General features: G+C 42.9%; 1 protein-coding gene across 1 annotated transcript in view; it reads left to right on the top strand.

Moving 5' to 3' along the window:
• Window positions 1-14,795, top strand: part of LOC133396306 (cadherin-18) — a 74,275-nt gene that overhangs the window by 47,674 nt on the left and 11,806 nt on the right. The window contains exons 5-10 of the mRNA XM_061666012.1: window positions 2,236-2,403; window positions 2,468-2,655; window positions 2,896-3,149; window positions 4,741-4,877; window positions 6,701-6,825; window positions 9,117-9,234. Of these exons, the coding sequence (XP_061521996.1) occupies window positions 2,236-2,403; window positions 2,468-2,655; window positions 2,896-3,149; window positions 4,741-4,877; window positions 6,701-6,825; window positions 9,117-9,234 (990 nt within the window). The remainder of the gene's footprint in view (window positions 1-2,235; window positions 2,404-2,467; window positions 2,656-2,895; window positions 3,150-4,740; window positions 4,878-6,700; window positions 6,826-9,116; window positions 9,235-14,795) is intronic.

The following is a 14,795-nucleotide window of genomic DNA, read 5'->3' as shown; positions in this document are numbered from 1 at the left end:
TTCTGATAGTTCTGAGTCTGTATACATTGGTGAACAAATCCAATCTTGGAATATTTGAGGTTCCACTGTAATCACGGTTGGTTTGTGTTATTGCTCATGTTATATATGGCCATGATCCAGGATTTAAATAGATCACAGCCTTGCTTTTTGGTATAATTCAACTTGCAATTGGAGAGTTTGAGCAAACCCTAATCCTGAAACGCCCTAAAATACCACAAGAGCCCATCAAAGCCTGTCTAAAAAGAATAATGCAGTAATTGGTGTCAAAGAGGTATGTTGAAGTGATACATCTCGACTAGGAGACAGGCTTTGTATGTCAGGAAGTTTAGCCTGGGTTGTTAGTGGAAGTTACAAAGTCTTCACTGACATTTTCACGTAGAGGTGTTCTCACTTTTGTTGCCAAAGGTTTAGACATTAATGCTGTTTGTGAGATGTAAAAATGTGAGCTTGCGGTGCATTTGATCTTTAAGCCATTTATTTTTTTAAATAATGTTGTAAAATGAGTTTAAAATTATATTAAAAGTGTTTTGGGATCATGGTGGCACAGTGACCGACTGGTTAGCACATCTGCCTCACAGTTCTGAGGACCGGGGTTCAAATCCCGGCATGGCCTGTGTGGGGTTTGCATGTTCTCCCCTTGCCTGCGTGGGTTTTCTCCGGGCACTCCGGTGTCCTCCCACATCCCAAACACATGCGTGGTAGGTTAATTAAAGACTCTCTAGGTGTGAATGTGAGTGCGAATGGTTGTTTGTTAAAAAGTGCCCTGCGATTGGCTGGCGACCAGTTCAGGATGTACCCCGTCTCCAGCACGCCCGCGACCCGCATGAGTCTCAGCGGTACGGAAAATGGATGGATGGATGTTTTGGGATCACAGTTTGTGGTATATTTGTGGTTTAAACTATAAATCTAGGCAATGAAAAAGATTTTAAGGGGGGGTATCATTTATTTACTTTATTTTTTATTTATATTTTGCTTTCCGCAGTTTCGAGTTCCCTGTCACGGAGACCAAATCCACGGTGTCATAACATTGAGTCCTTTAATTTGCTGCAAAGCCCACTGGAAGTCCAAAGCGTCCTGTCGAGCAATCAATGGTGTCAGCAGGGAGGCGAGAGCGGCAGGCGTTTCCCTTCACTTGGCCATCAATGCCACGGCATTTCCTGCTGGCTCTCACTGTCCCCCGCTCAAGCGTATTATTGCGGGGGTTCACAAGTTCACAAAAACGCGTGTTCAACGGCTGACGGATAGGCGCAAGCGCGTGGGAAGGGCAACAGTCAGATTTAGCACTCGGGGGACAGAGGTGCGAGTGTTATTAGATGTTATTACGTCTGGTGCTGGTGAATTAAGGCTCTCATTGCGACTCACGCGAAAAGCCTCACAGAGAACACGTGAATTCCACTTATTGCATCCTGTAAATCAACGCAGGTCCTTCTTTTGCAGGCTATGTCCTGGTAGTGCTAGGAAGAAATTGCAGTCTTTTTCCACATGCACATTGATGTAGGTTTAATTGTGAGCTGGAGATAAAAAAAAAAAAAAAAAAAAAAAGTCCTTGGTTCAAGGCTGAGTAGACATTGAATGTCATGAAACGCGAGGCAAGGCCTTGACAACGAGGGATGCCAGGATGAAGGCAGCCCACTGCAGTGATGAGTCTCATGTACTGAATCTTGTGTAAGTCTGTTCAGATATAATTCTTGCGGTCATATAAGTCACAACGTAGAGCGCAGAACTCCGCCAGGATGGAAAGCTCGAGAGCTGCATGTTGTTGATCGGACTTTAAACAATGTTACAGTGTTAAAAGTCGTCACTCTTGACGTGGGTTTTCTCTTCCCACATTCCAAAAACATCCATGTTAGCTTCGTTGAAGACTGTAAATTGTCCATTAGTACAAATGTAAGTTTGAGGGCTTGTTTATCTATATGTGCCCTGCAATTGGTTGGCAACCCCGGTGTACCCCGCCTCTTGCCCAAAGTCAGCTGGTTGGTTATTTCTTGGGTTTACTTTTTCCATTTACTCATGTACCAGAAAATCTGTGTGGTATGAGACCATACCATGTGCTTTGGGTGGGATAACGATTGGTTCCATTTAGAATAATTGGCAACACACAATAACCGCGTTTTTATTCCCATATACACCAAAACGATTGCTCTTCATAGCTCCAAACCCATCCACAAATTTACATGATACTCTGTGTTGTAGATTTCCAACCAGGTAATAAGAACAACATGTCTTTTGTTGCAGGAACCATCAGGACTGCCTTAGCCAACATGGACCGGGAAGCCCGGGAACACTACATTGTGGTCATCCAGGCCAAAGACATGGCGGGCCAAGTCGGCGGCCTCTCTGGGTCCACCATCATCAATGTCACGCTGACCGACGTCAACGACAACCCACCAAAGTTCCCGCAAAGTACGTAGCCAGAAGTCGGTCTGATGGGAAGTTCTTGTTGTAATATCCCGATTTCCATCCGCAGAAAATTACCAGCAGTACGTCCCGGAGTCAGCTCAAGTCGGGAAGCCGGTGGGGAAGATTAAAGCCGACGACGACGACTTGGGCGTCAATGCGGACATCAAGTACAGCATCATTAACTCGGAGGGGGCCAACATGTTTTCTATAGCCACTGACAAGGACACCAAAGAGGGAATTATCACCCTCAGAAAGGTAAACTTGGAATGTGCCTGATGCAGTTTGGACCACAAGCAGCAGTCCCCAACCAGGAAGACTGGACACAATTGTTTTGATTATTACTTTTCAGAGAATGAATGACTCTTGGGGTGAGAAATCAGGTGCATCTGCATGTGCCTCTGTAAAATTGTCAGGTTCTACTGCTGCAGTTGAGCAATACTAGTCATATAAAAGTTTGCAATATGACCATTCAAATCTTCAATTTTGTCCCATCAGCCACTAAACTATGAGAGGAAGAAGACGTACACGCTCCACATCGAAGGCACCAACACGCATGCGGATCCTCGTTTTTCTTACTTGGGCTCCTTCAAGGACACAGCCACGCTTAAAATCACCGTCGGGGATGTGGACGAAACACCCGTCTTCTCTTTGGATTATTATATCATGGACGTGTATGAGAACTCGCCTGCCGGAACGGAGGTGGGCGCTGTCACGGCCCGGGACCCCGACAGCAGGAACAGCCCGGTCAGGTAAAACATACAGTTATAAATCCATGTGTCTACTGCTATCCACCACTTTCAATGTCTCTACAGAGTTGGAAAAAACACTTTGAGAATCCAACCCTAACCTTGGCAGTCGTTCCCTTAACCCTAACCCTGGGTATACTTAATTCCAAACCCTGAAAATCCTGAATGTTAAACCAGGAAATTCCCTCATTTCTAACCATAGCCCTCATCCTGGGAATACCCAACCCTAACCCTGAGAATCCCTAATCCTAACTCTTATCCCGGGAATCTTCAACCCAGCAGATATATCTTTAATTCCTTATCTGAACCCTAACCCAGGGAATGCCCAACTCAAACCCTAATTCTAATACTGTTTTTCTTTCATCCTAAATATGGTAATACCATCTCTGAACACGAACCTTGAATCCCTGGTCTACAGAAGTGATGCTAGTCATGACCTCCTAACCCATGTGGCATGATGTCAGGCTGCAAGATTTACAGTTCGGTGTTTTCTTTTTTGTCCCTGCTTTCTCCATGAATATTTCCGTGAATGATTTCTTTGTTTCCCGGGTGAAGGAACCTGCGGGGCGATACAACTGCTGAGCACATTTGTATGCGCTCTAAACTCCAGTTTGTAAGGCGGCACAAATGGAAAAGACAGATAGCGCCCCTGAGGCGGTGGACTAATCCGAGGTTTCACTGTGCACAGGCATCTCGCTCCGTGACACTTATGCATGCGTTCCACCCGCAGCATCGAGAGACAACGTGAAGGCGCTAATGAGATGACGTGCCGCCGCTGCTGCTGCTTCTGCTTTGACAAGATTCTGTCGCTTTTTTGGATCACTTCACAGCTTCTTGGAGAAGCAAGCTTTTCATGAACAGCAGAAGATCGCTCTTTATGTCGTCATCCTCCATGTTGATGTTGCCAATGACTTCTGACACCGAGGGGTACAGTCGACTTTTGTTTGTCACATTCCAGTTTGAATGAGTATTCCGGTGTGTCTAGCTTTGTTTTTGGTCTTCTGGAAGTAACCTTTCTCTTTTGATTTATCAACACACCAAACTATGTCGAGCTCCACCCTACAACTGCTTTGGCACCCCACCAAATGATGCCAAACATGCCATTGACCCTCAAAACGTCCTCATGGAATGGCAGCTAGGAACAAGGGCAGCAACGCAAAGTGAAGCTTTCTCACCAGAACATTATGTCCAAAAATGCGCAAACAGCAACTAATGCTAACTTTATTTATCATAGAAGTTGTACTATACAACGCGCACCAACACCATGTCATACTTACGGCTGGCGTACGCTACAAGCGTGTGGAAATATTTCACCAAAAATGAGACCAGCAGCATAGTCAATATTATAATACAATAAAAGCAACAGTGTAACAGAAATGCTTCATTCTTTGGATTTGAGGCGACAATGTGGCGTCTTTGTGAAACATGAAATTGACAATCAAAGCTGTCCCTTTCCTGTTTTCCCCCCGTATCGCTGTTCTGCGTGAACGGCATCGACATCGACTGAGGGGACGAAGTCAACCTGGTGGAGTCGACCTGACGGCCGACTACTGAGTTTACATAACGTCCATTGCTGACTGATTAATGTGTTCAGGTATTACATGGACAAAAAGGAGGCGGACCCAGTCTACTTCCGCATCGACGAGCTCAGCGGGATGATCAGGACCACGCAGCCGCTGGACCGCGAGGACGCCGCCTGGCACAACATCACCGTGATGGCCTCGGAGGTTGGTAGGTACCCGGCGAGTGTAACGCAACGCAAAAACTATTATGCTTGTGCAAATGCAGGTTGTTTTTTTTTTGTCGAGTTTCGAAGTGTTGATGCAGTGTGATGATACTATCACTAATGCGGGTAAATATTGCCAATACGGGGAGCTTTAAGCGTGAAATTTACAATTGCGTTTCTCCGGGATAATTTACATATTGATGAGAGTGTATTCAAATCGGATCAGGCGCACCCCTCCTTATAATTGACAACCAAAATCAAATTAGTCCCAATTGTTCAATGTCCTTTCATACAGTAACAATTAATTCAATTAATGCAGGCCCCCGCTAACTTTAGCTATCAGGTAACTTGGCTAATTTGTAATCACAATTCGGCAAGTCCCCTGCCAAGCAACAGAGGTGCCACATGCTAATGCTTCATTATCTCCGCCGTCTGTCATTTGCATGCGGCCGCGTGCCTCCATTCAAAGGCGCCGGCGAAAAAAGCAAACCTTCGAATGAATGGGCAAGGACGCTTGGAGTCACTCATAGGAGACCAGCAGGCAATGAAAAGGGAGTGAAAAGCATCGGAAATGTGCCAAATACAGCTCAGGTGCAACCTCTCGCAGGCACTAATACAAATGTTTGCTCTACGCAACAGCAGCACCTATATGATCTTGATGTACAAGAAAGTTGCACCACGATAAATGCATCAGTTAGTCTGTGTTTTATACACGGCAGGGATACTATTTTCTTCAGTTTGTCTTTCATGCCGAACGTTGACGGGTGGCAGGTGTTACAAGCACAAAAGTAAAGGAAGTCTATACAATCGAAAAGGCTAGCCGTTTTCATAAAGGTGAACAGAATATGACTAAAAGAACCCATTGTGGCTTTACTAGTCATTTTGTATGTTTAAAAAGCATATATTTGTTCATTTTTAAGAGTGTGAAGCAGAAATGTCAAACCGAGTTTAATCTAAATTTGATGATGATACTATTTGATTTAATTCCCGAAGTTTATATGCAATCTGTCGAGTGTTTGCCAAGGAAATTATGATTTTTCTATCTGTGGGGGTTTGTTTGTTTCTTGTTACACTACATGATATATTTTACACAATTTGTAAGTACGTTTTTAGTTGGAACCAACACCTTGATGCCATCAGTTTAGAATGATGGGGAAACATACGGTACATAGCATTTAGAATAGCTGGAAATACAAGGAACATTAAGAAAATAGATAATTAGCTAGGTTTTCGCCTTCTTCTTGACTCGCGTGCTTTGAATGTGCGACGTGTCAGTCACGTGAGGTAAATTTCTTCGAAGCAAGACAGAACGCCGGCCGTAAAGAAAATGTTATACTTGGTGGAACTTCAGACATAACGTGATTATAGAGGGACTGCCTAACTCATTGACTTTTCTGTTCCTCGAATTAATGGCACAAACATTCTCTTTTGACATTGAAATTGATAGTGCCCTGTCGTCTAAAAGCAGGCTAGCCATTATGTTTTGCTAAATGAGTCAATGAAAGACAAACCAACGCAACATTTTATACATAACTGTAAGAAAATGGCTTCCACAAAGCCAACGATGGATGTTTGGTTCCCAGTCCATTCCTTTTTGTTGTCGTTTTCAGTTAAGGTCAGCGGTAGTCAGTCGCTTTTCAGCTACCCGGAAACACCTATTGCTCCTATCAATTATAGACTTTATAAAAAGGTCTTTTGAGAGTAAGAGTCAGCGTGCAAGGTCTACCGGCAGCCAGACAAGAAAAGCCGAGGGTGTTAGTACACCCAAAAATGACACGGCTGACCTTTTTTTTTCTTTGATATTTGTGTTTCCCGTGTGTCTGACCAGACAACCCCGGCCTCCTCAGTTACATCCCGGTCACCGTGCAGTTGCTGGACGTCAACGACAACGCGCCGCAAGTGGCCGCCGCCGACGAGAAGGTCATCGTCTGCGAGAGCACGAGGGCCGGACAGGTGGGTGGCGGCGTCCCCCGTCTTTGTGCTTCAGCAGCGACACTACTGCCTTGCAAATCCCTTTAGCGTTCTGTCTTTCCGTTTTCAATTGGCAATCGAAAAACTAACGATGAAGAAGTGACTCATTGTTTTATTTCTTTTTTTTTTTTCAATCTAACACATGGATGTCCAGATTTTTTATTGCGAGGGCCGCATTCAGAAAAATCAAAGGGCCACTTTGACATGCTTCATCTTGAATTCATTTAACACGGCTATTTTTATTCTTCTTTAAACTGTCATGCAATGATAGTTCAGTATACAGTATGTCTTGGTTGACTGGTTTGTGACAAATAACAAGCTAATATACTTTTACGAATGCTCTTTACCAAACTTCCGGGTCACGTAAACATGATCAATTAAATATTAAACTCAAGATTAGTCCTGTTGTGCATTTTCTTATTTCCTATTTTTAATCTGACCCTAAAATTGAATGATGAAAAATCCTGAAATGTCATGTCATCAAATCTGTCATTTTATTTTTGTGTGTGTTAGATTAAAAAACAAACATGAGCCATTTTTTTTTCAATTTTTTTGTTTTGTTTTCTGATTGCCCATTGAAAATGGAAAGAACAAATGAATCTCGCAGTTGAAGTTCCTTCCAATTTGCTCTCACTGCTCTTTGAATCATTCAAATTAAGCAGCATTTTTACCCCTCTCTTTTTCGGGAGATAGAGAGCAATCAGTCACACGGAAATGGCTGAGAGGCTGACTCGCTGCCGGAATAGAACGACTAAAAAAAGAAAACCTAATTTCTAATCATTTGAAGCCGGTTTGGGACAAATTTGAATTAAGGTTTGCGCTAAATGACGCCGTGGCTTTACCGCGGATTAAGTGTGAGCAATGACATTGTGTTAAATGCTTGGCCGCACACGTTCAAGAACGCAGCCAGTTTGTATGTTTGGCGTCATGCAGTGCGGAACGTTCCCGTGGGTCAATTAAGGAGATAGCCAGTGTCAATTCATCGCAACCGGCAGCTAAACCTCAATTTATTTGCATGTATTACCGGTAAGTATAGTTATGGTTAAAAACTCAACAATCAAGGAGGCAAACACTCAAACTCAAAGTTTGACAGGTGAGGATTATTTCGTTCTATCTGTTACACTACGAAATATTTAACTATTACCGCTACTGGAATGGAAATAATAATTGATTCTTTGATCATGGAGAATTTGGTCAATTGTTTGGAATCGATTGTTAATTAACTTTGGAGCAATTAAGGCAAAATGGGAGTGCACTACTTGGCTGCAACCAGCAGAGGCACTCTTGACTCATTCTGGGCAAGATGAAAGAAGAACATGAGCTACTGTAGAGCTAATCCAACGTGCGCTATGGCACAACTTCTTCAAAAACAGGAGTTCAAGATACTCACAGAGAGATTCTAGCATTCCTTTTTTTAAAATGCACAATTCCTCGATTAGTGTTGAGCATTATCCCAAAATTCGATCAAAGCAATTCTGTCGTTTCTTCACCGTTGCTTCCAATGAATCATTATAACAATGTTTATTTATTGTGTCATGGAATTTTTATGACCTTTGAGAACGATGGATTTAAGGATTAAGTGTCATTTTTAATGATAATTCAGGCAATTAAGGAAATTCGAAACTCTCTAAGGATTTGCAGACACTCAGTAAAGCTAACCCCGAAGATGGAGTTCACAGTCTCTACCAATAAATTAATATAACAACATTGTTTCTTTTGGTGGCAATTTAAGAATCAGAATCATCTTTATTGGCCAAGTATTTTGTAGTTGCAGCCACTCTAGCACGACGAAGAACATCCACGATGAGAAAATATACATTTAGAACATACGAAGACAAGTACGGAGAACCTAAAATGATATGGATTTAAAGAATAGGTGTAATGTTTAAGGATAATTCACGCCCCAGTTAGTAAATTCCAATGTAAAATGTTTCACGGATCTGCATAAACCCAGGAGAGCCAACCCCAAAGATGGAATTTGTTTGCCGCATCTAGCCGTAAATCACATATTGTCAAACTCATAATTGGACACAGTGTACCGGGAGATGTCCAAAGACGACGCTCAGAGGAACAAAACACATCTCTCACTTTTGAAGAGGAAAACTCTGCTGGCAGCGTGTTTTCCTCCTGAGGTGGCTGTCACCAGTGTCGCTCTTTCGCCAATTAAAGGAACTCAAGTTAGCCCCCTTCCGTCGTTTGGGCTGGTGGACGCCCGTTCCAGATTCTCAGTATTGTTTCAGCTAATGATCTCATCTCGCTGTGCCCGACGTCAGGTGATCCAGACGGTCGGCGCCGTGGACAAGGATGACTTTGCCAACGGACAGCGCTTCTCCTTCGCGCTGCCGAGCCAGATGCCGATTAATCCCAATTTCACCCTGAAGGATAACGAAGGTAATGGAGCCGCGCCGTCGCTTGTGTTTGAATTTCTTACGAGTTCCTGCCGGCCTTCCCGCTGGGGCGGCGGCTTGGCGGCTAGTAAAAATACGTCTGATGTTGCTGGCTTGACATCTGGAGGCTGTGTCTGCCAATAAATCAACATAGCAAATTTTTGTTATTGTGTTGGTGGGATCTTTAAGACCGCTGAATGGCAAATGAAGTATTATGTATCAATTTAAGGATATATAGTGTATATAAGATGTCATCTTGGCAAATCCATTTGAAAACTTGAAGGAACCGCAAACACCTCAGAAACTCAACCCAGCATGAATAAATCAACATTCCCATATAGTTGATGTGGGCTCGACCTTTGGAGGCCGGATTACTGTTGGGGGTCTGCCGGGCAGACTCAGTGTTCAAGTCCTGAGTCGGCGCAAACGGCTGGGGTGTGCGCGCACGTGCGCTCGTCAAATGGATTAGTGGCGCTCTCGCTTTGCTACTCTCCCCCAAGCGGCGAGCGAGATTTGTGCGGCGCCGACAGAAGGTGTTACCATGGCAACCCTCTGTGCAGAACACCTCGCTCTAGGTGGGACTGCAGTGATCAGGAGGCCCACACTCACGCACTCCCAAACCGCTTTTTCGCCGCCGTTTGAACGTTTGCTGTGCCGCTTTAATGTTGTACAAGTTAAGGGTGGCATTTATGCATTTTATTTATTTGAGTGATTTTTCTTGCCTTATTTACATTTCAAATGTATTTTAATTCATAGTTTTATTTAGCTTCTGACAATTTTCTATGGATTTCTCAGATTGTTTGATTGTTAGGTGAAAAGCAACAAAAAAACCTGATCATTTCAACCGTTTTAAAACCTCTATCCATATGCATTTATAAATTATTGAAAATATATTTGTCAATATAATGACATTGTAGATGTATTATTCAAGGATTTACTTAGATTTTTTTTTTCTTCCATATACAATATATTACTATTTTGTCTTGGTTTAAGGGCCTTGTCGTATGTAATTTGATGGCTTGTTTTAGAGAGGCCCCCAAATGGTTGTTTCGCACCCCTCACTGATTAGCCAAATGTCAAAATCTCGAGAACATGAAGAGAAAAGTCTCTGTATGCTTAGTTTAAGGTGACATTAAAATGTCATAGGGCTGTCCGCGCCGGACGCATTACTCGTGTGATGCGAGGTAAAAGGGGAACGAAAATAGCTCGGGTGACTTTGCCAGCCACTCAAAGGTAAATCAAATCAGAAGATGCGCAGCTCGGGACAGCGACGGTGTCGGATCGGGTGCGCCGGATAATAAATGCCTCGCCTGGTTGTACTTGTTTGTCCTCAACCTGGGAACGACGAAGAGGCTGCAGTCACTGAAGCCATTTGAGTGCCAATAAAAGTGGTTTGATAACATCAGGTGGCCCCATTAAGGGACACGGGTTATGTAGTCCTGGTCCGTACTCTTGAGAACCGTGTGCAAAGTTGCTTAAGTGCACTTTGCAAAACAAAAACTACGTCATTGAGATGGGAAAGTTCAGAATCAGAATCATCTTTATTTGCCAAGTATGTCCAAAAAACACACAAGGAATTTGTCTCTGGTAGGACAACAGAGACAGAGAACACTTTTGAGACATAAAGACATTGAGAAAAACAGTCACAGTCAATAAAGGGTTGCTAGTTATCTGGTAATGCCGGTACATTTGTATTTATTTATTTTTTGACAATTGTGCAAAAAGATGCAGAGTCCTCTAGCACTTAAGAGCTAGAGGACTGCTGCAAGAGTGTGTCTGCAGAGTTCTGTTGATCCTGCCAGATGAAGGACGCTCGAAGAGATTGTTCCCAGGGTGACATCACGTGTCAATCAGGATTTTTCCCACCAGATTGAAGTCCTTCAACGTGGGCACCGGAAGTTGATGAACGGGGAATGTCGTAAACTCTGCTTCATTGGCATTTTATTAAAGACGCAATTAATGTTCATCGGCCTGTTCAGGTCTTGGGAAATGCTGATTCCAAGAGCCTTTATATCGCCACAATTGACAAGGGACTGTTTGAACATGTGAGGGATGTCTAAGTCCGTCCACTGTCATCTCAACAGCCTTGAATTAGTTCAGATCCGAGCCATGCCAGAGAAGCAATCATTCACACACATAGTGGATGATGTGATGAATCAGAAAGTCTTTGAGTTCTGTCTTTGAGTCCTCTGACTCATGCCTCTCTCTAAGTCCAGTCTAGTTTGCCCAAAGATGTCAAAGACCAGCTGCATTCTTAGTGTTAAGCTCCTTGAGCTCGTTGGAGCCCACTCGCATTCTGCTTCAGCACTGGCAGTAAAAAGACGCCGTTTGAGTCCTAAAGTGGTCCGGCGCCGCCCCCGTGGATTAGAAGTCCTTTGCTGCGGCGGCCAGAGCGACACAATGGGGCACGCCGTCGACAACCGGCGTCTCGTAATTAAAGTGAGCGCCTCTCGCGCACAGACCGGCTTCCTCGCCGTCTTTTATGTGGCGGCCGACCAACAGTGGCTTGCCGCTCAGTGGCAGGCCCTAATAAAAAACCCTCAGTTGTTGTGTGACTGAAAAAAATCCCTCGCAGTCTTTTATGTGGCGGCCGACCAACAGTGGCTTGCCGCTCAGTGGCAGGCCCTAATAAAAAACCCTCGCAGTCATTCACACCGCTAAATCTCTCATGACCTCCTTTCTGGCGCAGATGCTTTGTGAGACTCCGCCGAAGTGTTTGAGTTTGCTTTCTTCGCGCTTGTTTGTGCAACTGTCATCGGGATTATGTGCACGGACCAACAGGGTGAATTCCATTCAAGTGGGAGCAGGGGCCAAGGACGAGGTACACGGAGAAAGCGTTTAACGCTGCCAGATCGGCCACAATATTTGCTTCCAATTCAGTAACGTACATGTGAAAGAATGAAGTATGTGAAGAGGTTGTATCCTGAAGTCTGCAGGTGTTTGCTTTCGTATTCCTCTACTGGCATGAAGGTGAATCCTCTACTGGCATGAAGGTGATGATACTTTTATTGTTGTTAGCCATTATTTTTTAAAACCCAAATGGAAATTTTAGCTTCTTGATTTAATATCATAGACTAGCCAGTGTCTGGCCATGTAGGGCTGAGCAATATGGCTTTAAAATATGACCATAACATTTTTTAAACTTTTTTTGTTTTTTACAATCAATCAGATTAAAAATTTTTATAGATGCCTTTTTTCAATAGAATATGCTCATGTAAATGACATTCAAATGAAATTTTGCTGTTTTCCCTTTCTGGGATTATTTTAACTAAATTACCTTTGAAGTAGATTTTATTTTTCAGCCAGTTTTTTTTTTTTTTTTTTTTTTCCCTCAACTTCCTCACAAATACAGCAGTACCTTTACGTAGAGTGCACCAATTTATGAGTTTTCTGAGTTGCTCAGAAGCACATACAGTACCTCGAGTCAAAGGTTTTGGTAAATATATACATGGGCAGCATGTCTTTGGCAATGTTCAGCGTGATTGACAGGCTTCTTTCCTCTCATACGGAAAACACTGCGAAGATTGTTCCACTCATATTGCCCGTTTCCTAGTGGAAATTAAACTCCCTAGTTGCTTTATTGAAAAATATTCGCTAGAGGTTGGAAAGGTTGCTGAATATAGCGACTAAATTGCTTATTTGGCAATATGAACTGCTTTTTGTAAAGTAGCTCCTCTCTATCGGTTTGCTAGTGCAGTCCATTTCAGTGAGGAAACACTTTGAACCACAAAAGCCACTAAAATATATTTTTTTTAAAACGATGTATTTTACAGCATCCTTTGGTATTTCAGCTCTTGCCGTAATGCCAATTTCAAGTTACTAAATCCAATAGATTCAATGATAATTAAGTGCAGAATAATGAAGTGATTATCTACATATCTACGTCTGCGTTTAAGCAAAGTCTGCGATTATTTCTCCCTGTGATTCATTTCAGCCGCTTAAGCAAAATTGACTTTTAAGAGGAGGCATTAGTGACGGCGTTTGTCGCTCTTAAATGTCAACGTTGTGCTGACGAAACGATGCCGAGCGCAGGTCAAACGCTGGCGGCAAATCAGCGGCCATTAAAGCCGAGCAACTCATCTAAGCGCTTGGTGACTAACTTGCAGAGGTGGCAAATGTACAGGAAAAGAAAAACTGAGAAAAGTAGAAGTACTCACTTAAACACCCTATAAAGTGAATTTAGATATTTGTTTGTTAATACATTATACGTGTTTGAAGATCATTTCTGATAGTCTACAAATACTAAGATCTATGCAGAACTCAATTGTGGGACTATTGCGTTAAACTGTTTTTCAGCATATCAGGTATCCTGATTTTTTTTATTTTTTTTCTGTGGCTAAAACGACTCCCGATGACGCACTTGGGCATCTGTCAGAAGTTGCTCCTCCCCGCCGTATGAGAAACCGTTGTTCACGTCAGGGGTTATGCGGCACAATTGTGACGTATGGTTAGCTAGCTAGCTATTACTAGACTCAAAAAATGCATCTTCACCTCAGAAAGTCCACTGGCTTTAGAGCGCCTCATTGTTGGCCGTGAGTGCATGCATATCATGGGGAGAAGACGAAAGAATGACATAAGAAACATTTGAAAAAGTTCGATGTGATAGCTAGCGTGTGGGATCTACTCCAGCCACTGGAGGCTTTCAGCGGATATATTTTCACGGCTCAAACATGTAGTTATGTGTAGGCATAAGAAAGATGCTAGACAAAGTAGCATCTACTTTTCCAGGTTAGGGTGATTGATATCAGAACTGGCAATAGGTCATAACAAAAAATTGCTAATGATAAAAACACAGAAAAATTTAACTGTAAAAGTACAGTTAAAAAAGTTATTTGACTTTGTTACTTTCCACCACTTCTACGTTACAGTTCCTGCAAAGCAAATGCTACTTTGTTCTCTTTATCTGTCACTTTGCGATGACATTTTGCTTCAGAAGGTGACGAAAGCGGGGCGATGATCTTTGAATAACCCGCCGTGCATAAATAGATCAATTGATTTATGGAGCGATCCCTTTCCGTCGTGCATACGAAGAGGCCATCTCACATTGCGGCTGATCGGCGCCGTTGCAGAGAAGAGCTGTCAAGGCCATTGATGTCTCGGACGTTTAATTAGCCTTCATGTCATTCGTGCGTGTGGCGGGGGGGAAGGTGCGGCTTTTAATGGGTCCAATTGGCGCAAAAAGGGTAGAGCAACCTGTCGTTTGTTGCTTAGCTTGTCACAGACGAGATGTTGTTTTACTTGTTTTACCAGTTAACAAGATAAATGTGAGGCTTTTGATATATGTACATTTCACTTTGTATGTGAATTTGAATAAGACAAAAGGAGACGTGTTCCATTAGGTATGCATGTACATGTACAATATAAGAGGTGCGTCACTACCATGCATTTGTCGTTAACAGTGAACCCTCGCTATTCAGAGATGGTAGGGACCAAGCGAATAGCCCAAATTTTTAAATATTAGACACTCCACCCTCCCAAAAAAATTTTCTAATTGCTTATATTAATAGTTTAAACCTAAATATAGCCTCTTGTGAAATGTATTCTCAAAATAGTCTAATATCGCTT

The sequence above is a fragment of the Phycodurus eques genome, chromosome 21, assembly GCF_024500275.1.
Source record: "Phycodurus eques isolate BA_2022a chromosome 21, UOR_Pequ_1.1, whole genome shotgun sequence".
NCBI lineage: Eukaryota > Metazoa > Chordata > Actinopteri > Syngnathiformes > Syngnathidae > Phycodurus > Phycodurus eques.
Note: the sequence above shows the minus strand (reverse complement) of the source record. Positions and strands in the feature narration are given on the sequence as shown.